Source organism: Oncorhynchus gorbuscha, linkage group LG12 (genome assembly GCF_021184085.1).
Source record: "Oncorhynchus gorbuscha isolate QuinsamMale2020 ecotype Even-year linkage group LG12, OgorEven_v1.0, whole genome shotgun sequence".
NCBI classification, from domain to species: Eukaryota; Metazoa; Chordata; class Actinopteri; order Salmoniformes; family Salmonidae; genus Oncorhynchus; species Oncorhynchus gorbuscha.
Window position 1 is genome coordinate 14,229,349 of NC_060184.1, and position 22,094 is coordinate 14,251,442.

The 22,094-nt window shown below is 42.5% G+C and overlaps 1 protein-coding gene and 1 long non-coding RNA gene across 2 annotated transcripts; one reads left to right on the forward strand and one right to left on the reverse strand.

Annotated features, from left to right (window-relative positions):
* The first annotated feature begins 11,423 nt into the window (after positions 1–11,423).
* LOC123990328 lies at positions 11,424–12,677 on the forward strand. Its single transcript, XR_006830628.1, has 2 exons — positions 11,424–11,485; positions 11,560–12,677. It is a non-coding gene; the product is annotated as an uncharacterized LOC123990328 (long non-coding RNA).
* A 4,405-nt stretch (positions 12,678–17,082) lies between these two features.
* LOC123991565 (potassium voltage-gated channel subfamily F member 1-like) lies at positions 17,083–18,901 on the reverse strand. Its single transcript, XM_046293193.1, has one exon. It carries the CDS (start codon positions 18,567–18,569, stop codon positions 17,094–17,096), a length of 1,476 nt encoding a protein of 491 aa, XP_046149149.1. The 5' UTR covers positions 18,570–18,901; the 3' UTR covers positions 17,083–17,093.
* Between the last annotated feature and the right edge of the window lie 3,193 nt (positions 18,902–22,094).

Sequence of the window (22,094 nt, forward strand, 5' to 3'; positions counted from 1 at the left end):
GGAATACCTAGGATAGGATAAAGTAATCCTTCTCACCCCCCTTAAAATATGTAGATGCACTATTGTAAAGTGGCTGTTCCACTGGATGTCATAAGGTGAATGCACCAATTTGTAAGTCGCTCTGGATAAGAGCGTCTGCTAAATGACTTAAATGTATGTAAATGAAAGTATTCAGCCCCCTTGAACTTTGTGACCTTTTGCCACATTTCAGGCTTCAAACATAAAGATATAAAACTGTATTTTTTGTGAAGAATCAACAACAAGTGGGACACAATCATGAAGTGGAACGACATTTATTGGATATTTCAAACTTTTTTAACAAATCAAAAACTGAAAAATTGGGCATGCAAAATTATTCAGCCCCTTAAGTTAATACTTTGTAGCGCCACCTTTTGCTGCGATTACAGCTGTAAGTCGCTTGGGGTATGTCTCTATCAGTTTTGCACATCGAGAGACTGACATTTTTTCCCATTCCTCCTTGCAAAACAGCTCGAGCTCAGTGAGGTTGGATGGAGAGCATTTGTGAACAGCAGTTTTCAGTTCTTTCCAGAGATTCTCGATTGGATTCAGGTCTGGACTTTGACTTGGCCATTCTAACACCTGGATATGTTTATTTTTGAACCATTCCATTGTAGATTTTGCTTTATGTTTTGGATCATTGTCTTGTTGGAAGACAAATCTCCGTCCCAGTCTCAGGTCTTTTGCAGACTCCATCAGTTTTCTTCCAGAATGGTCCTGTATTTAGCTCCATCCATCTTCCCATCAATTTTAACCATCTTCCCTGTCCCTGCTGAAGAAAAGCAGACCCAAACCATGAAATGGCTTTCTTCTTGCCACTCTTCCATAAAGGCCAGATTTGTGCAATATACGACTGATTGTTGTCCTATGGACAGAGTCTCCCACCTCAGCTGTAAATCTCTGCAGTTCATACAGAGTGATCATGGGCCTCTTGGCTGCATCTCTGATCAGTCTTCTCCTTGTATGAGCTGAAAGTTTAGAGGGACGGCCAGGTCTTGGTAGATTTGCAGTGGTCTGATACTCCTTCCATTTCAATATTATCGCTTGCACAGTGCTCCTTGGGATGTTTAAAGCTTGGGAAATCTTTTTGTATCCAAATCCGGCTTTAAACTTCTTCACAACTGTATCTCGGACCTGCCCGGTGTGTTCCTTGTTCTTCATGATGCTCTCTGTGCTTTTAATGGACCTCTGAGACTATCACAGTGCAGGTGCATTTATACAGAGACTTGATTACATACAGGTGGATTGTATTTATCATCATTAGTCATTTAGGTCAACATTGGATCATTCAGAGATCCTCACTGAACTTCTGGAGAGAGTTTGCTGCACTGAAAGTAAAGGGGCTGAATAATTTTGCACGCCCAATTGTTCAGTTTTTGATATGTTACATTTTTTTTAAATATCCAATAAATGACGTTTCCACTTCATGATTGTGTCCCACTTGTTGTTGATTCTTCACAAAACAATACAGTTTTATATCTTTATGTTTGAAGCCTGAAATGTGGCAAAAGGTTGCAAAGTTCAAGGGGGCCGAATACTTTCGCAAGGCACTGTAGATGACCTGGAGCCAGTGGGTCTGGCGAAAAACATGTAGCGAAGGCCAGCCGACGAGAGCATACAGGTCACAGTGATGGGTGGTGTATGGGGCTTTGGTGACAAAACTGATGGCACTGTGATAGACTGCATCCAGTTTCCTGAGTAGAGTGTTGGAGGCTATTTTGTAAATTACATCGTCAAAGTCGAGGATCGGCAGGATAGTCAGTTTTACGAGGGTATGTTCAGTGGGGCATGAGTGAAGGAGGCTTTGTTGCGAAATAGGACGCCGATTCTAAATTTAATTTTGGATTGGAGATTTTTAATGTGAGTCTGGAAGGAGCGTTTACAGTCTAGCCAGACACCTAGGTATTTGTAGTTGTCCACATATTCTAAGTCAGAACCGTCCAGAGTAGTGATACTAGTCGGGCGGGCAGGTGCGGGCAGCGATCGGTTGAAAGCATGCATTTAGTTTTTCTAGCGTTTAAGAGCAGTTGGAGACCACGGAAGGAGTGTTGTATGGCATTGAAGCTCATTTGGAGGTTTGTTAACACTGTGTCCAAAGAAGGGCCAGATGTATACAGAATGATATCGTCTGCATAGAGGTGGATCAGGGAATCACCGGCAGCAATAGCGACATCGTTGATATATACAGAGAAAAGAGTCGGCCTGAGAATTTAACCCTGTGGTACTCCCATAGAGACTGCCCGATTTGACACACTGAACTCTATCTGAGAAGTAGCTGGTGAACCAGGCGAGGCAGTCATTTGAGAAACCAAGACTGTTGAATCTGCCGATAAGAATACGGTGATTGACAGAGTCGAAAGCCTTGGCCAGGTCGATGAAGACGGCTGCACAGTACTGTCTTTTATCGATGGCAGTTATGATATCGTTTAATACCTTGAGAGTGGCTGAGGTGCAGCCATGACCAGCTCGGAAAGCGGATTGCACAGTGGAGAAGGTACGGTGCGATTCGAAATGGTCAGTGATCTGTTTATTAACTTGGCTTTCGAAGACTTTAGAGAGGCAGGGCAGGATAGATATAGGTCTGAAACAGTTTGGGTTCAGAGTGTCACCCCCTTTGAAGAGGGGGATGACTGCGGCAGCTTTCCAATCTTTAGAGATCTCGGATGATACGAAAGAGAGGTTGAACAGACTGGTAATAGGGGTTGCAACAATGACAGCGGATAATTTCAGAAAGAGAGGGTCCAGATTGTCTAGCCCAGCTGATTTGTACGGGTTTTGCAGCTCTGTCAGAACATCTGCTATCTAGATTTGGGTGAAGGAGAAGCTGGGGAGGCTTGGGCAAGCAGCTGCGGGGGGTGCGAAGCTGTTAATTACATAGAATTATAATAGGGAGAATAGTGTATAATAGCCTTTGTCTTTTTCCTGCACCAACCATGGAACTGTGTGATGAAGAGGCCAAGTATTGCACCATGCGTTGGGTTCAAGCTGTTATGGCTTGGTCTGCGCTCCGCTCCATAACGATTTAATGAGCCCACATGTCTTTAAAAAATATATATAATCAAATGTTACTAATGATCCTTAGCAAAAATCACACAGCAAGTGAAGGAGTTTACAAAGGAAGCAACCCACTGTGCACACTGGTTGAATCAACATGGTTTCCACTTCATTTCAATGACATTACGTTGAACCAACGTAAAATAGATATTGAATTGACGTCAGTGCCTAGTGGGAGATGGAGAAAAACTATTTAAATAAATGGAATGATAATGCAGACTATACCAAGTGAAGGGAACTTACAGTAAATTAACAGTGTAATATGTGTGGTTATTAGGTCTACTGACGGTCGATAGTGATAGTGACTCATTTTTAACATGATAGAAATGGGAAACAGAGAAAGTCGGGGTAGCCTATAATTAAGACATTTGAGAGTGCCCATCCCTGAAAATTAAAAGTCTGTACATTAAAAATTCAGCATAATGGCAAAGCATTTCATAAACATTCCTGTGGGAAAGTTGATAAGCTGATATGATTCAGATTGTTGCCATATGACTGGTTTCACATTTGTCTCCAGCGATTATAAGATAAACTAGATCTAAAACAATTGTCATTTATATTTACAATCCCCTTCTGCAAACAGATGACTCATTTAGCCGTTAACAATAGCTCTTATCAAGTTGCATATTACAAGTGCATGGAGAATGGTGCTATTTCTGTCTTCAAAAATAAAGATGCTTTTTCCACTTGGAACCGGTAGTTTCGCTAGACTTTATTCATGATGGAATTATTAGGGAATAAAGTCCATGTCGGAATACGGTGTATCTGTAGACACAACTTAATTTACTTGAGCTCCACCCCAAGGGAATAGAGGGCAAATAGAATGCTATTCTCCTACTTACCCAGACTGATTTCAAAATGAAACCACAAGGGAATAGAGGGTGAATAGCATGCTATTCTCCTACTTACCCAGACTGATTTCAAAATGAAACCACAAGGGAATAGAGGGTGAATAGCATGCTATTCTCCTACTTACCCAGACTGATTTTCAAATGAAACCACAAGGGAATAGAGGGTGAATAGCATGCTATTCTCCTACTTACCCAGACTGATTTCAAAATGAAACCACAAGGGAATAGAGGGTGAATAGCATGCTATTCTCCTACTTACCCAGACTGATTTCAAAATGAAACCACAAGGGAATAGAGGGTGAATAGCATGCTATTCTCCTACTTACCCAGACTGATTTTCAAATGAAACCACAAGGGAATAGAGGGTGAATAGCATGCTATTCTCCTACTTACCCAGACTGATTTTCAAATGAAACCACAAGGGAATAGAGGGTGAATAGCATGCTATTCTCCTACTTACCCAGACTGATTTCAAAATGAAACCACAAGGGAATAGAGGGTGAATAGCATGCTATTCTCCTACTTACCCAGACTGATTTCAAAATGAAACCACAAGGGAATAGAGGGTGAATAGCATGCTATTCTCCTACTTACCCAGACTGATTTTCAAATGAAACCACAAGGGAATAGAGGGTGAATAGCATGCTATTCTCCTACTTACCCAGACTGATTTCAAAATGAAACCACAAGGGAATAGAGGGTGAATAGCATGCTATTCTCCTACTTACCCAAACTGATTTCAAAATGAAACCACAAGGGAATAGAGGGTGAATAGCATGCTATTCTCCTACTTACCCAGACTGATTTTCAAATGAAACCACAAGGGAATAGAGGGTGAATAGCATGCTATTCTCCTACTTACCCAGACTGATTTCAAAATGAAACCACAAGGGAATAGAGGGTGAATAGCATGCTATTCTCCTACTTACCCAGACTGATTTCAAAATGAAACCACAAGGGAATAGAGGGTGAATAGCATGCTATTCTCCTACTTACCCAGACTGATTTTCAAATGAAACCACAAGGGAATAGAGGGTGAATAGCATGCTATTCTCCTACTTACCCAGACTGATTTCAAAATGAAACCACAAGGGAATAGAGGGTGAATAGCATGCTATTCTCCTACTTACCCAGACTGATTTCAAAATGAAACCACAAGGGAATAGAGGGTGAATAGCATGCTATTCTTCTGCTTAAGTTCAAGGTCAGAATAAGCATAGAGGGAAAAAAGGGATTTACATTCCATTTACACACTCTTAACTCGGGTCAGAATTCCCCCTAATTGAAAACAACAGATTTTTTTTGTGGCCATTTTCAGATAATTAAATTCTATTTCAACTTACTTCCTTGAATTGACTCAATTGAAAACTTGAATTGACCCTCACCAACTTTGCCAATCATCCAACTCTATTGCTCACACAAAACAACAAAGTCGAAGTGCGAATGTTGGGACAGCTTAAATTGAGCACACTGCTGTTTTACATTTCTCTTAGAGCCATGATAGAGAGCAGTACAGCCAAGGCATCCATCTCATTGACCTTGCAGAACTAAACGCAGCCAAAACAATCACTTGACGAGACAAGAGATGACAGACTATGAATTTAAAACCAGCCACAACTAGGCAGAGATGTGCTTTGGCTAATGAGAGAGAGTAGTAGTGAGAAACTGGCAGGTTTCACCTTTCTGTTGAAGGGCTAAACAGTAGTGCTGTTGGCTCCGAGCCTCTTTAGTCCCTCCTTTAGATCTGAGCGGTTTGGACAGGTGGAAGCTAGTTAGAGTGGCTATAGTTATAGACTGGCAGGTCTCACTCTCATCCTTTGGCACGCTGAAGTCTGCCTGCAATGGAGTAAATACTGGCTAACCTTTACCTCCTCCTGGCCCTGCGCTATGCAATTAGACCACATACCTTCGTGCTGTGGCTTTTTGTTAAGATATCTTTGTCCTCTCGCCTAAACTGCCATCTAAATATATACTACACAGCAACACCTTCTCTGCCCTCTTACACTATAATTAAGTCTTATAAGTTCAAAGAAAATAACATTTCAACTTCATTAGCTCTCATAGATAAGATGTGAGGGGACATATAAAATGCATTTATAATCTCTTCTAAAGAGATGTGTGTGTGACTGGCTCCGTCTATCCTGGTTGGATTTAACCTGTCGTCTATTACGGAGCATCCGACTGTTGATACAGGTTTAGTGGGGTCCGGTTCTGGGCCCCTGACCGACGCGTCTACTGCTCTTCAACCCTGTTTGTTTTGAAGCATGAGCTTCAAAGAATCGGGAGACAGAGGGTCAAGGTGATGACAACAGAACAGGTTCAAGGTGATGACAACAGAACAGGGTCAAGGTGATGACAACAGAACAGGCTCAAGGTGATGACATCAGAACAGCGTCAAGGTGATGACAACAGAACAGGGTCAAGGTGATGACAACAGAACAGGGTCAAGGTGGTGACAACAGAACAGGGTCAAGGTGATGACATCAGAACAGGGTCAAGGTGGTGACAACAGAACAGGGTCAAGGTGGTGACAACAGAACAGGGTCAAGGTGATGACATCAGAATGGGGTCAAGGTGGTGACAACAGAACAGGGTCAAGGTGGTGACAACAGAACAGGGTCAAGGTGATGACATCAGAACAGGGTCAAGGTGATGACATCAGAACAGGGTCAAGATGATGACATCAGAACAGGGTCAAGGTGATGACATCAGAACAGGGTCAAGATGATGACAACAAAGTGTCACAGATGGTAAGGTTGTTAGAAACTTAGTAAATGGCCTTGGAGTGTCTGAGAGGTTTGGACTTTCCTGGGATGCCTCCCAATGGACAGGAATTCAGACAGGAATGGGAATGTATCATCCATCTGTATTGGCAACTTTAGGTCCATCCGTGCATGTATATTTGTGCTTGTTTTATTGCTATTTGCACAGTATTTCCATCAACATCGCACAAGTGGGAGTGTTACATTCGCACAAGTGGGAGTGTTACAAGGTATTAGTCTAGGCGCATTCATTGTCATTATGCAGACTTTGCTGTTACATAATGATTCATGATAAATGCATATCTGAGTAAATCTAACGTGTGAAATGAATATTAAGCCCTAGAGGAGCCATGGGCCTACGCTTAAATGAAACAGTCACTCAATAATGTTTTTTTGTTTTTTACTTCAACCCCAAATCATTTGCGATCATTGGACGAGACCACTTGAGAAGGTTATTCCGGTTCATAAAATATAATTGTCTCTCGCGATGAGAAAATCAGTCATGGAGGGAATCACCATCAACTTGCCTGAAGCAGTTCTATCTATCTTTATGGTCACAGCCTCTTGTAAAACCACTTCTATCTATCTCTATGGTCTCAGCCTCTTGTAAAACCACTTCTATCTATCTCTATGGTCTCAACCTCTTGTGAAACCACTTCTATCTATCTTTATGGTCTCAACAGCGCCTCTTCAACCTCAGGAGGCTGAAGAAATTTGGCTTGTCACCAAACACACTCACAAACTTTTACAGATGCACAATCGAGAGCATCCGGTCGGGCTGTATCACCGCCTGGTACCTCAACTGCTCCGCCCACAACCGTAAGGCTCTCCAGAGGGTTGTGAGGTCTGCACAAATCAAATCAAATCAAATCAAATCAAATTTATTTATATAGCCCTTCGTACATCAGCTGATATCTCAAAGTGCTGTACAGAAACCCAGCCTAAAACCCCAAACAGCAAACAATGCAGGTGTAAAAGCACGGTGGCTAGAAAAACTCCCTAGAAAGGCCAAAACCTAGGAAGAAACCTAGAGAGGAACCGGGCTATGTGGGGTGGCCAGTCCTCTGGCTGTGCCGGGTAGAGATTATAACAGAACATGACCAAGATGTTCAAATGTTCATAAATGACCAGCATGGTCAAATAATAATAAGGCAGAACAGTTGAAACTGGAGCAGCAGCACAGTCAGATGGACTGGGGACAGCAAGGAGCCATCATGTCAGGTAGTCCTGGGGCACGGTCCTAATCAGGTCCTCCGAGAAAAAAGAAAGAGAGAATTAGAGAGAGCATATGTGGGGTGGCCAGTCCTCTTCTGGCCACCCAACGCATCACCGTGGGCAAACTACCTGCCCTCCAGGACACCTACACCACCCGATGTCACAGGAAGGCCATAAAGATCATCAAGGACAACAACCACCTGAGCCACTGCCTGTTCACCCCGCTATGATCCAGAAGGCGAGGTCAGTACAGGTGCATCAAAGCTGGGACTGAGAGACTGAAAAACAGCTTCTAACACCACTAACATTGAGTGGCTGCTGCCAACATACTGACTCAACTCCAGCCACTTTAATCATGGAAAAATGGATGTAATGAATATATCACTAGGCACTTTAAACAATGCAACTTAATATAATGTTTACATACCCTACATTACTCATCTCATATGAATATACTGTACTCTATACCATCTACTGCATCTTGCCTATGCCGTTCTGTACCATCACTCATTCATATATTTGTATGTACATATTCTTCATTCCTTTACACTTGTGTGTATAAGGTAGTTGTTGTGTAATTGTTAGGTTATATTACTTGTTGGTTATTACTGAATTGTCGGAACAAGAAACGCAAGCATTTCGCTACACTCGCATTAACATCTGCTAACCATGTGTATGTGACAAATATAATTTGATTTGATTCTATCTCTATGGTCTCAGCCTCTTGTAAAGTCACTTCTATCTATGGTCTCAGTCTCTTGTGACCAATTTTCTTAATGATAAGCCTGTAAATTTATCAACTGAATTGAGACAGCGCTAAAATAACATGGCTGACGCTGTGTGCCCTCTGTAAAACATTTTTGCGCCTGGCTCGTCTGTCAGCAAAGGACTGAGACACTGTTAGAGAGGGGAAAGTGCCTCATAGAGACGAGGGGAGGGTGTGTGGGTATTCACGGTCTTGTCATGTGCCCAGTAATTTAATTTTGTCAGACGCTCATTTTCGTAGGCTGTCCACAAGAGATTATTTGACCAGCAATGAATGTCATTTGCATCATTGGTAGAAGATTAACCTGGGTCTGGGGAACCATCCCTCCAAGCAGGTCACCCTAGGCCTGCTCATAGCCAAGCCATTGCTATATGGCTTGGCCTGTTTAACCTTCAACAGGAGGGTATGCGATTATATTATAACGTCCTTCAGCTAGCATTTATTGCTATTCTCCTTCACACACCAACCACTGTTCTCTCCTCCTGTGAAACACGTTTCCTCTGGGCTGGGAGCAACGACATGGCATCACGCCACGTTCCCATTAGCTCTATCATCTCCAATGCTGCTGAAAGGTTATTGTGGACATGCAATCATAAAGTTTTAACGAGCCCTATAAGAAAATACATCAAGAGATTTATATTTATATTCTTTATATTCTCTCTCCGTGTTAATTACAGAAAGTGGTTTTAATTGTTATGGGCCCTAATTATATTGATTGATTTATATCTGATGACGATTTTGCATTTAGTCTAATTTCTGTGGCCCCTGGGGTTTAATCAGTTGTTGATGTTGTTGGAAATTATAGTATATAAGCTATAGGCCTGGGTAAATGAGTCATTCCTTATCATTCTTCGTGAAATGGAATTGTACTCGTTCTGTAGGCTACATTCCATCTGCGTCATATTGAACATTGGCCCAACAGGGCCCTGGGGCCCCATACAGTGCGTTTGAGGGGGAAATGTATCTTTACTATAGAGAAATTAACATAGAGAGACATAGAGAGAGAAAGGGGGAGGGTGTGGCAGATGGAGAGATTTCAGAAAAGTACAAAATTGTGTCTAGTTGTTTTTCAGAAGTCATATCCATTTTAATATTTTTGCTTGGAGAAAGGTCCGATTGATTCTTTGTGATGATTTTTTGTTGTTGCGTTTTCACGGATCTCTATGAGTCAAGCTGCCTTCTGAGTGCACATATGCATGCTTTTAAACTTTTCTGTCCAGGAAAAACATATCAATGTTCTGAAAATTATAATGGTTTTGTAGACGGTTTCCATTCCTCCTAAATCTGCAATCATTTAGGAGATTACCTTACCCATTCCCCGCATCTGAAAATATCTCCCCCACCGGGTGGGGAATATGTCTCTTTGAGCCTTGGCTTTACCTTCCAGCATCCTTTTTCAAATTAATGCAATTACTGTCTATTTCATGCAGAATTCGATACCTCGACATAACTTACATACAGGGCCACAACTTTGGTTTTAGAAGTGGGGGAACGACATAATTTTTATTTAAAATATCCAGTCAGATTAACACTCCAAACAGCCTACCCGACTGCTCGGAGGCATCCGCATGGTCCTAACGCACACCGTTGTCTCATGTTGTATCACATTCCAATTATAAAACTGGAGAGGACAAAAATGCAATTTCAGAATTTGGAGGGGGGGGGGGGTGCGACATGTCCCCTGTCACCCTTCCCCAGTGAAAGTTGCGCCCCTGTTTACATATACCACATACCACGCACCGTTTTTTTCAACTGCTTACACACAAAATCTTTTCATGTCACACGATTTTTGAAACCTCTCACTCAAAGTGCAAAACTACACACCAAATATCCAAAACCATAAGCTATTTATTTCTCAGCCTTTGACTCAGTTGTCAATTGCATAAAACACTTTTTTCAAAAGTGACTTGCTTTCCTTTTCCAAACACAACCAATCAAAATGCTACACTTATTCACCAGGTCACACACACACTCCTCACATGTGCAAACACTAATAGCTTAACTGATCACTAACCAATCACTGCTTTACTGTGGTATAGGCCTATAAATAGGTCAAAGGTCAGATTACCTGTTTTGAACAATGGATGCCAAAAATGGACAGAGAGCAAGAGGAGTAGGAGGAGTAGGAAGAAGAGGATGAGGGCAAAGAAGAGAAGGAAGGAGAGAAGGAAGGAGAGCCATCTCTGATGAGATTAGGGCAACACTTGTTGATCATGTGATCAACCATGGTTTGACCATGAGAGAGGCTGGACTGAGAGTCCAGCCCAACTTAAGTCGATTTACAGTGGCGTCCATTATTCGAACCTTCAGAAATGAGAACAGGTATGCAACTATCTAATGACTATTTTAGCATTACAGTAATGTACTGTAAAATACATATGACTGCATAGTATTGCATAAACATTTGTAACTCTAAGGCATCCATTTACTGCACTGCATTGAATGAATGAGGTTGGTTATCATGCTGTCCAACATTTTTTTGTGCATTGTTTACAGTTCCTATGCTGAACACATACTGTGTTTGAATTCTGTACAGAGTGGAAAGGCAAAGACATCATGGAGGACGAGGACACTTGTTTACAGATGTACAAGAGACTGCAATTATAAATATGGTTTTGGCCAACAATGCAATTAGGATTCGAGAGATAAGAGAGCATATCTTGAATAATGACACCATATTTAACAACATCAAGGCTGTAAGCCTGTCGACCATACAAGGCATCCTCCAACGGCACCGAGTGACGATGAAACAACTTTACAGGGTGCCATTTGAGAGAAACTCTGACAGAGTCAAGAATATGCGACATGACTTTGTAGAGGTATGTATGCAACACTACTTCCAGTACTTCAGACATACCATATTTACTCATCTGTATATCCTTTTGTCTTACAGAGAGTATTGGAGCTGGATGCCCATGTAATTCGCCATTAATTTATTTATGTTGATGAGGTTGGCTTCAACCTCACCAAAAGCAGGCGCCACGGAAGAAATGTAATAGGACAGTAAGGCAATTACCAATGTCCCTGGACAGCGTGGGGGTAATATAACTATGGACAGCGTGGGGGTAATATAACCATGTGTGCTGCCATCACTCAAAACGGGGTCCTCCATCACAATGCCACACTGGGTCCGTACAACACCGGCCATATGCTCACTTTTCTGGATGCAATTTACACAATGCTTGTCCCCGATACAGATCAGAAGCCTGCTAGATTTGTGGTTTTATGGGACAATGTTTGTTTTCACCGGGCTTGTTTTGGTCCAAAACTGGTTAGCCACCCATCCACAATTTGTAGTTTTGTACCTACCCCCATATTCACCTTTTCTAAATCCCATAGAAGAATTATTCTCAACCTGGCGCTGGAAAGTGTATGATCGCCAACCCTATGCCTGCATGCCGCTTCTCCAGGCAATGGAGGACGCATGTGGGGACATAGAGGTTGCCTCTGTCCAAGGTTGGTTACGCCATGCTAGGAGATGTTCCCTCAATGTTTGGCAAGAGAAAACGTATATTGTGATGTGGACGAAGTATTGTGGCCAGACCCAGGCCGGAGAAGAGATGAAGCGTAGTTTAGCACTGGTGACTGGATTTAGAACAACAGTGTTTACGTGGTATATCCAAAAATGTACTATTATGAAAGCAGTGTTTGCCATTTGATGCAAATGCTTCATTCTGACATGTGTGTTTATGGCATTTTGAATGCAGCTTTACATTTTGAAGGAGATGTGAGGCATTTTGTGTGTGCAGTTTTGGGAATTGTGTGTAGAGTTTTGAAAAAAGGAGACAGTTTTGAAAACTTGTGTAAGCAGTTAGAAAAAACTGTAATGGGATAGTTCACTCAAGCTATCGTTTAGTATTTTGTTCTTTTGTCCACTAGTTTTTGAGTAATCCTTTAAGATTATTGAATAGTATTGGATCTGTTTTGCAACATTTATTTGCAATGAAGTATTCAGTTCAAGGTCAAATATAATATCAGTTACACATCTGAATTGATGACACTGAACAAGTGAGTCAGTCTGGGTCTCGTTCTTCCTTTAGTTCTATTTTTAAACAGGGACATTAGTCAGAAATCCAAATCCTAAAATGACAGAGGGAAAGAGGGGGGCTGGGACAGGAATTACATCTCTATTTGTTTATCATCACAATGGTTGTTGCTGTGTAACTCAACACTGATCCATGTTATTCGATTCAAAAGAAAACATTCAGTGTGTGTGTGTGTGTGTGTGTGTGTGTGTGTGTGTGTGTGTGTGTGTGTGTGTGTGTGTGTGTGTGTGTGTGTGTGTGTGTGTGTGTGTGTGTGTGTGTGTGTGTGTGTGTGTGTGTGTGTGTGTGTGACCTGGGCTCAAATACTCTTAGGGTATTTCAATTACTTTCAAAGACATTTGGCGGTAAGTATTTAGATATGTTTTTAGTTGAATATTGGAATGTATTTGGAGATACACTTAGAAAGTATATAATTTGCATCTATTATTTGTTATTTTCTAACATTGCCATGTAGCAGTACAGAACCATCACTAGACCAGCACAAAGGCCAGATGCGCAATTAAAGGGGAAATACACTCAAAAATCAAAATGTGTTTGTTTTCTTCCAGACCTAAAAAATAAAATATTTGGAAGTGATTTAAGCATTGACATGGACTCAGTACATCCAATTTCGTTGTTTTTTTCTGAGAAATTGTCATTTTGAGAGTGAAAAACAACCTAAAACCGAGAAAAATAAAACCGAGAACATAATTTGGGAAAAATATAAAACATAATTTGGCGTAAAAGTTAAAGATTTTATCAGGCCCCCCTTTATTAACCATTATTTTACCAGGTATACTGACAGAAAACAGTGCGATACGTTCTCTTTAAGGACCCGAGGAAGAGATGCAGGGGAGAAAAAGCAGAGAAGAATGTTCCTGTTTGAAAGCTAGAAAGAAAATGCAGCTTGTGACATGTACATTTTTTTTAAAGTAGCTCTCATGCTAGAAAAGGTTGGAGACCCCTGCCCTAAAGCATCAGTCTGGTAGATACGTGTGTGCATCAATTCCTCTCATTGTGCAGTGAGACGATCTCCCTCTCATGCATGTATGAGGGGCAGGGAGAGAGAGACATTGTCCCGCTACACAATAAGAGCATTTGACATTATTTGAAATTATAGCTCCACCTGTCAGGGAGTTAAAGGCCTCTTCCACTAGCCCTGACATTGTGTGAGTGCAAGCAGGAGGAGATAGGGGCCCCTAAGCGGAAGTGTATGTGTGTGTCTGTGTGGGTGGACAGCCTGGCGAGCTGTTGCTAACTTGCATCCACTCCTGTCCTCCCTCCCATTCTCTCCCTACCCACAGCAGTTTAAAAGCGTCAGCATGCTTCAGTTCGGCTAGTACCTAACCAAAGTCGGCTAGCCGACTCAAACGAGTGTGCTCACATACTCCCTTAAAACACTTTCACTTGAAAAACAAGAAAAAAGTGGCCATAGTAGGACTACCGTTTGTCAATTTTGAGATGCCATAGCCAGTATACACTTCCTCAGAATATACAGAATTCATCTTAGAAAACTCAAGTCTGTCATTAATTTTGTCGTTTTTGCCTTGGAGATGTTTGGTGCAGTATATCTCAATGAAAAAATGTGTATAAAAACGAGTCCTCTCTCGTTGAATGACAACAGATTTTTATTGAAGAATCCCTACTGTTGACCAATAACCGATGAAGGGGCTTAGACTTTGGCTCCGAACACTGGCTTGCCTCAAGAAAAGATTTGAACATGCCCTAACAACCCTCACCGAAGTCCCAAACTAACAAAAACGTAACAAAATATGTCATAATATATGCACAAACTATTCCGAACTGTTTCGTCTGGGAAGCATGTGGATGCCTTTACTCAGCGATCAAGTATGCCACACAGGGGCGCAACTTTGGTTTTAGAAGTTGGGGGACATAATGTATTTTTTCAATTTGTATTATTATAATTTGGGGGGGATAAACACTCCAAACAGCCTACCCAACCGCTTGGAGGTGTCCGCATGGTCCTAAAGCACACATTCCAATTATAAAACTGGGGGGGACAAAAATGCAATTTCAAAATGTGTGTGGGAAGGGGGGGGGGGGCAGACATGTCATGTCCCCTCCGTCCCCAGTGAAAGTTGCACCCCTGATGCCACATATGACCTACACCCTCAGGGGAGGCTTCGGGGGCTGCTGCAAAATTTAAACCCATTACTGAAATGTCCTAGAGCCAAGGAATGTTCTCTATCTGACATTGGAAGGTTGACTTCACCCCACTTTAAACAGACACATACTGTATAAAGGAAGTGTTTGCCTGTAAGTATCTCAGGCTGAAATGAATGAAGAATTTACAGGAAAACTGATTTAATGAACGAAACAAACTTAAACTGAATGGGTAAAGGGTAAAGTTGTACCAAAGCCTGCTTGCAAACCAATGCAGATGAAATGGTAGGATATCCTGCATGCTCTTTTCTTTGAGGCATGATGACTTTAGTTGAGTACAGAGTCACAGCTGACAAGTCTGTTGATACTGTATCTCATTTTATTAGGCTACACATGATATCATCCCACTGAGCAAAAATGTGTTGAATCAACATTGTTTCCAAGTCATTTCATCCCCAAAAAATGTAATGTGATGAGTTCAATTAAATGTCAACCAAATGTAAATCAAAACTAGATGGTGAACTGACGTCTGTGCCCAGTGGGATATATACATGTATATCTGTAGATATAGGAGCATCTAGTGCCTATAGAAAAAAATGTAATAGAGAATAGACATTCATAGTTAATTCACTTTTAATATACTTTTTTTACAGAGGAAAATTAGACACACTGTATAACTTTATGCATATGTAGTGGACTGCACCGCACATGGCGCTGTTCAGCACCACGTCTACCCGCTTATCAATACACCGGTGATTAGGTCCATTTGACTGTCAGTCCAAGGTTATAAAGAGGAGGAGTGACAGAGTACTGTTCTTGCAGCACTTAGACCTTACACAATCACAGATGAGATGACTGTCAAGTAGCCTCGGCTATAGGCCTACACCAGGGGTATCCAACAGGTTGATCGTGAGCTACCAATAGCTCGCAGCCCACCTATGAGTAGCTCAACAAACAATTCTGAAAGTACATGCAATTTTGAAGTGTTCCACCACAAACTGTCATAAATAAATCTCACAATTATCAGACACCGTAAGCTCCCAGCTACTACGCAATCAAAGCAACATTGACATTATCCCACTTGTGGGTTGACAGAAATACTTTCCCCAAAACCTTCTCAATTAAATGTTAACTGCAAATTAAAGGTATATAATTTGTATCTATTATTTGTTATTTTCTAAATTTGCCATGAAATGAGCAGTAGAGGTACAGAACCATCACTAGACCAGCACATTAGACAGCACATTCCTCACTTGCAGATGAGCAATTAAAGGGCCAGATGTGCAATTAAAGAAATGCACTCAAAAATCGAAATGTGTTCGTTTTCTTCCATAATATCTAAAACCAGGAAAAATCTAAATATAAAACAATTTGGGGAAGAAATCACAGATTTTATAGGGCTCCCCTTAGAGTTGTTTATTACAAATATTTTACCAGGTATATTGAGAGTGAAAACAGTGCAATACTTTCTCTTCAAGGACCCGAGGAAGAGATGCATGGGAGAGGAGAAGAGAAGAATGTGCCTATTTGAAAGCTAGAAAAAAAACTGTAACTAGCCACATGTTTCGTTTTTTTAAAGTAGCTCTCATGCTAGAAAAGGTTGGAGACTCCTGGTTGGTAACTCCTGGTTGGAGACTCCTGGTTGGTGACTCCTGGTTGGAGACTCCTGGTTGGTGACTCCTGGTTGGAGACTCCTGGTTGGTGACTCCTGGTTAGAGACTCCTGGTTGGAGACTCCTGGTTGGAGACTCCTGGTTGGAGACTCTTGGTTGGTGACTCCTGGTTGGTGGCTCCTGGTTGGAGACTCTTGGTTGGAGACTCCTGGTCGGTGACTCCTGGTTGGAGACTCTTGGTTGGTGGCTCCTGGTTGGAGACTCCTGGTTGGAGACTCCTGGTTGGTGACTCCTGGTTGGTGGCTCCTGGTTGGAGACTCCTGGTTGGTGACTCCTGGTTGGAGACTCCTGGTTGGAGACTCCTGGTTGGTGACTCCTGGTTGGAGACTCCTGGTTGGTGACTCCTGGTTGGTGGCTCCTGGTTCGAGACTCCTAGTTGGTGACTCCTGGTTGGAGACTCCTGGTTGGTGACTCCTGGCCTACACCAATGTTGGAAAAGTGACATTATTACACTAATGAACTTATATTTTGAGACATTTTACAATGGGTCACCAAGTTCTTTATCGTGATTTTATTATCATTTGTGATCTCGCAATGGATGTTTTTGGGGCATATACTGTAGGTCCATTAAAGCTGTGCGCTGTGAAGAGGGATGATTTGACTCAGCTATGAACTGTCAAAGCTTCTGTCCAAGCTTGGGGTTTGTACTCCTGCTCTGTGGTCTTGCAGCAGGGGAATGTAGGTGTCACTGTGACAGGAGCGCATGGCATTGTCCCACACTCCGGCCGCGACACCGACTGATCTGCGCTGTATGTGGGGCCTGCTCTCCTCTGCACATGCCTCGCTGGAACGCAGCGCCATCAGTTCGATCTCGTGTTTGGCCGCGGTCTCGAGCACCTGCTGCTTATTGTAGAATATGACGAAGTTGTTGATGATAGGGTGTATGGGCAGCGCGATGGCAATCACCCCGCAGAGGAAGCTGACGGCCGCGTTGCACCGACCCAGCGTGGTCTTGGGGTAGATGTCTCCATAGCCCACGGTGGTCATGGTGATGACGGCCCACCAAAAGGACTGCGGGATGCTGGTGAACATGGTCTCCGGGTGGCTCTGCTCCAAAGTGTAGGCCAGTGCCGAGAACAAGAAGACGCCCACGCCCATGTACATGAGCAGCATCCCCAGCTCGCTGAAGCTGCTTTTCAGGGCCGAGGTCAGAGTCTGCAGCCCAGAGGAGTGGCGCGCCAGCTTGAAGATGCGCGCAATGCGCATGATGCGCAGCGCCTGCACCGCCTGCTGCACGTTAGCCAGCTCCATCATAGCCGTGCCCAGAGAAGTCAAAGTCAGCACCACGTAAAAGGGCATGATGGCCATGAAATCTATGATGTTCATGAAGGACAGGACAAATTTCACTTTATTCGGGGACGATATCAAGCGCAGAACGTATTCAACGGTGAACCAGCCGATACACGTGGTCTCGATGGCCTCCAAGATCGGGTGTTCCATGTGATTGCCCTCAGCGTCCTCCACCTGCAGGTCAGGGATGGTGCCTACGCACATCACCACCGAGGAGATGAGGATGAAGAGGAAAGACACTACGGCGATGACGCGCGCGGACAGCGACGACTCCGGCTTCTCCAAAAGCTTCCACAAGCACATTTGGAAACATTGCCAGCTCCTGGCAGAGGGGTCCCCTTCCCGGTCGACCAGAATAGTTTGAACCTTCTCTGCGATCTCTGCAAGCTCGTCCTCCGCCTCCTGTAGGTCGCCTTTACAGCAATCGTCCAGGAAATATAAGTCGATTTTCCAGAACTCCATCTCCTTTACGAAACAAATTGGACAGATGCCCCGTTTAATATGTATCTCCCCGTAGTAATACAGCTCAATTATACACTTAAACGCGTCCGGGTCTCTGTCAAAATAAAATTCACCTTTCCCTGAGTCATAGTCGTCACAAAGCGAGGATAAGTCCTCCAAACACCACTTGGAGGTGTTCCACAGTTCCGCTAGTCGGGTCTCCGGAAAACGGTTCAGCACATCCCCACACAACACCTGTATTACTCCACCGATGTTCAGGACAATCCCGGTCTCCTCACTGGCCTCCGAGCCATTGCAATCAGCATATCGCGTCCTCGTTATTCCCCACATACTTGTCCGTGTAGCCTATATTGTTGATTTACTCCAAGAAAATCTGAATTAATATAGTTTGCCTGTATTAATGCAACTAGTCTACGCTAGGATACTTGCGTAGGAAACTGCGTGCGTAAAAGACTGCAGAACATCAAAGGAAAACGACAAGTTTTCAGATCTCCTTAAATGTTTGACACAAATGTATAGGCCTATAGGCTAAGCTTCATTCGAACCTGGAAAAAATCCACATGTATCTTTTGCGTAGAGCTGTAGCAAGCAATGCCGAATGAACAGGCGTCTCTTCTCCCACTAGTCCGTCATCAGAAAATAAGAGAGCGCCTCTCTGTGCCTGCTGTTAAAAGTTGGACTACTGTGCATCAGTGCGCAGTCTTGCAGAATACGCGTCACAACAAATATAAATATGTGAGGCTGCTAATGAATAGTGGAGTAACTAGAGGCAGAGAGCTACAGGAAAGTGTGGGGGAAGTGGGAGAAGAGCTGTAATAAATTGTGTTTTATGGTAAAGAGACGACATTAGCCAGGAAACGGACATATATCACATGGCAGAAAACATTGTCCCCACTACCAGTCCAATACCATTTGTCTATTTCCTCGTGGAGGTAGCCTACCCCAAGGGTAAAACAACAAGCAAATCTGTCTCAGGCTAGCTTTTGAAAAATGTTTCGGCTTGTGTGCACAAATATATTGCCTGTCAAGAAAGGTACATCTCTGTTGTCAAGGAATACATTTCAACAAGATATGTTGCAGTGAAAAGGGAGATCTTTAATGGCCATATTATGGAAGGATGTTAGGTTACCCAAGTGTGCGTAAATGCGCAGAGGCATAAGGCAACAGTCTTGCCTAGTATCTCCATCTAGCGACAATGAGTTCACGTTGCAATCACGAACCACATAAATTGGTTTGTTGAATCAATATTAGCCTATATATTCTCAGTGTTGGGAAGTAATCAACTACACGTAGTTCAACTAAACTAGATTTTGCAGAAGCTTGGTGGTAGTTGAACTAAATTCAAATGTTGGTAGTGTTTTCAGTCGTTATTTACTTTTTTTGACATGTAGCATGTAGCTAACTACTCAAACTCCAAACTACGTTTTTGCAAAAATAAAACGGGTGTAGGCAAAAATGTCATTTGTTCCGGTATCAGACTTGCCTAATTATCACTTAAAACGTTGTTTTTGTGTAGGCTAAATTACACATTCTGTTAACACCTGACTCCAGAGTGTTCTGTTCTTGCAATTTGTAGTCTATGATATTTCAGATTTAGATATGACAATTTTTTACTAAGTAGTTTGTATGTAGTGAATGATGTACTTTTTCTTAGTGTAGCCTAACTTCTTCCAGTGTGAAGTAATTGGTAGCTTGGTAAACTATATTTTCAGAGTAGCTTCCCCAACACTGTATAATTTATTGATTTAAGCAACAAACAAAGTCCATCCTACTGTAGGCTTAAATGCAAAACTTTGGCTCATCTAGAAATGCCCCCTGTGCAGTTTTTTTTACACTAAGAAATGTGTAGGTATTTCAACTTGAATAGCATAACCTACAGATTTTAGGCAATCAATCATTCAAATCAAATTTATTTATATAGCCCTTCGTACATCAGCTGATATCTCAAAGTGCTGCACAGAAACCCAGCCTAAAACCCCAAACAGCAAGTAATGCAGGTGTAGAAGCACGGTGGCTAGGAAAAACTCCCTAGAAAGGCCAAAACCTAGGAAGAAACCTAGAGAGGAACCAGGCTATGTGGGGTGGCCAGTCCTCTTCTGGCTGTGCCGGGTGGAGATTACATGGCCAAGATGTTCAAATGTTCATAAATGACCAGCATGGTCGAATAATAGTAAGGCAGAACAGTTGAAACTGGAGCAGCAGCATGGCCAGGTGGACTGGGGACAGCAAGGAGTCATCATGTAAGGTAGTCCTGGGACATGGTCCTAGGGCTCAGGTCAGTTGAAACTGGAGCAGCAGCATGGCCAGGTGGACTGGGGACAGCAAGGAGTCATCATGTCAGGTAGTCCTGGGGCATGGTCCTAGGGCTCAGGTCCTCCGAGAGAGAGAAAGAAAGAGAGAAGGAGAGAATTAGAGAACGCACACTTAGATTCACACAGGACACCGAATAGGACAGGAGAGGTACTCCAGATATAACAAACTGACCCTGCCCCCCCCTCCCACACATAAACTACATTCCACATCATAAGAACTAAAGTGGGGGTTTCCTAAGAACACATCCAGATATTGGATAACTTGAGCAATATGGGAACCTTAAGCATATGCAACAAACAAAGCAAAATCATTGTAAGAAATCACATGAAAAAAAATCACTTTTAGATTTGAATCTATGGTGTTAAGACTGCTGAGCTTCATTGTGGTCATAGAAAAAACCTTGGAGTGAAAGCAGGGCCGGTCCTTGGCTTCTACCGCCATAGGCAAAACCAAACAATGCCTCCCCCTCAGGATGTTGAAATCAAGTTCATTTTCGGTTCTGAACCAAAGTTGAAAATACTTATTTTCCTGATGTTGAAAATACATGTTTTACAGACACTGAAAATACTTATTTTACAGATGCTGAAAATATCTGTTTTCCGGGTGTTGAAATCAGGCTCATTTTTGGTTCTCAATGAAAGTTGGACATAAGTCATTTATAGACGTCTATGTTTGGACCAAAAATCAATGTCCGTGGCTGTGGAAATCAAGGCCGGTCCGGAACTGCACCAAAAAAAGACCTCCAAAACGGCGTCGGTCCGTTCTTACTGAGGTGTAGCCTACAGTGTTGCCTGACATTTGATTTTATGAATGCCTATCTATGTGGCAAGACTACCGTTTGTAAAACACCAAAAAACGACGTCTGGACAAGACCAAAAAAAGATGTCCAGAAGATGTCGGCTAGTGCTTACTGGGGTGTAGCCTACGATGTCCGACACAATGGAATTTTATGAATGCCCATCCATCTGGTACACCCACCTTTTGTAAAAACATGTCATTGCATTGGCTTTATTAGTCCTGATTCCTGTGACTAATGAATTTGGCCATTTAAGCTCTGAATATCAGCTACCCAACTTTATCAGGAGTTATAGCGAGGCCTATTTGCAATGTGTTCACACAGTGGGAAATGCAGAAGTATTTTATTTTTGCTATGATCAGCGTGTCAATGATTGACAGATACAAACTTCAAACCACTGATCATGACAATGGGATGAAACTCATGGACAACAGTTGTGATTGTCCATTCCATATTGTCCATTTTACATTGAACTGTCCTGTTGTTTTAGGATATGTTGTTTGTTAACATGACAGCTGCATTTTTTTATTTAATTGAGCGCCATTTAGGTTAGGCTTGATTGGAGAAATTTGCATGATGTAAAAAGTGTCTGTCTCATTATATTGTCATACATTTTATGTCCAGCCTGTAGGCTACAGAAAAGACCACATACTCTTTCTACCATATCCTATATCTGCTATATTAGATCTTGTTTGGGGGGTGGAACATTGGTGGAGTGCTGCAGTGATGCATCTCTCCAACAGAAC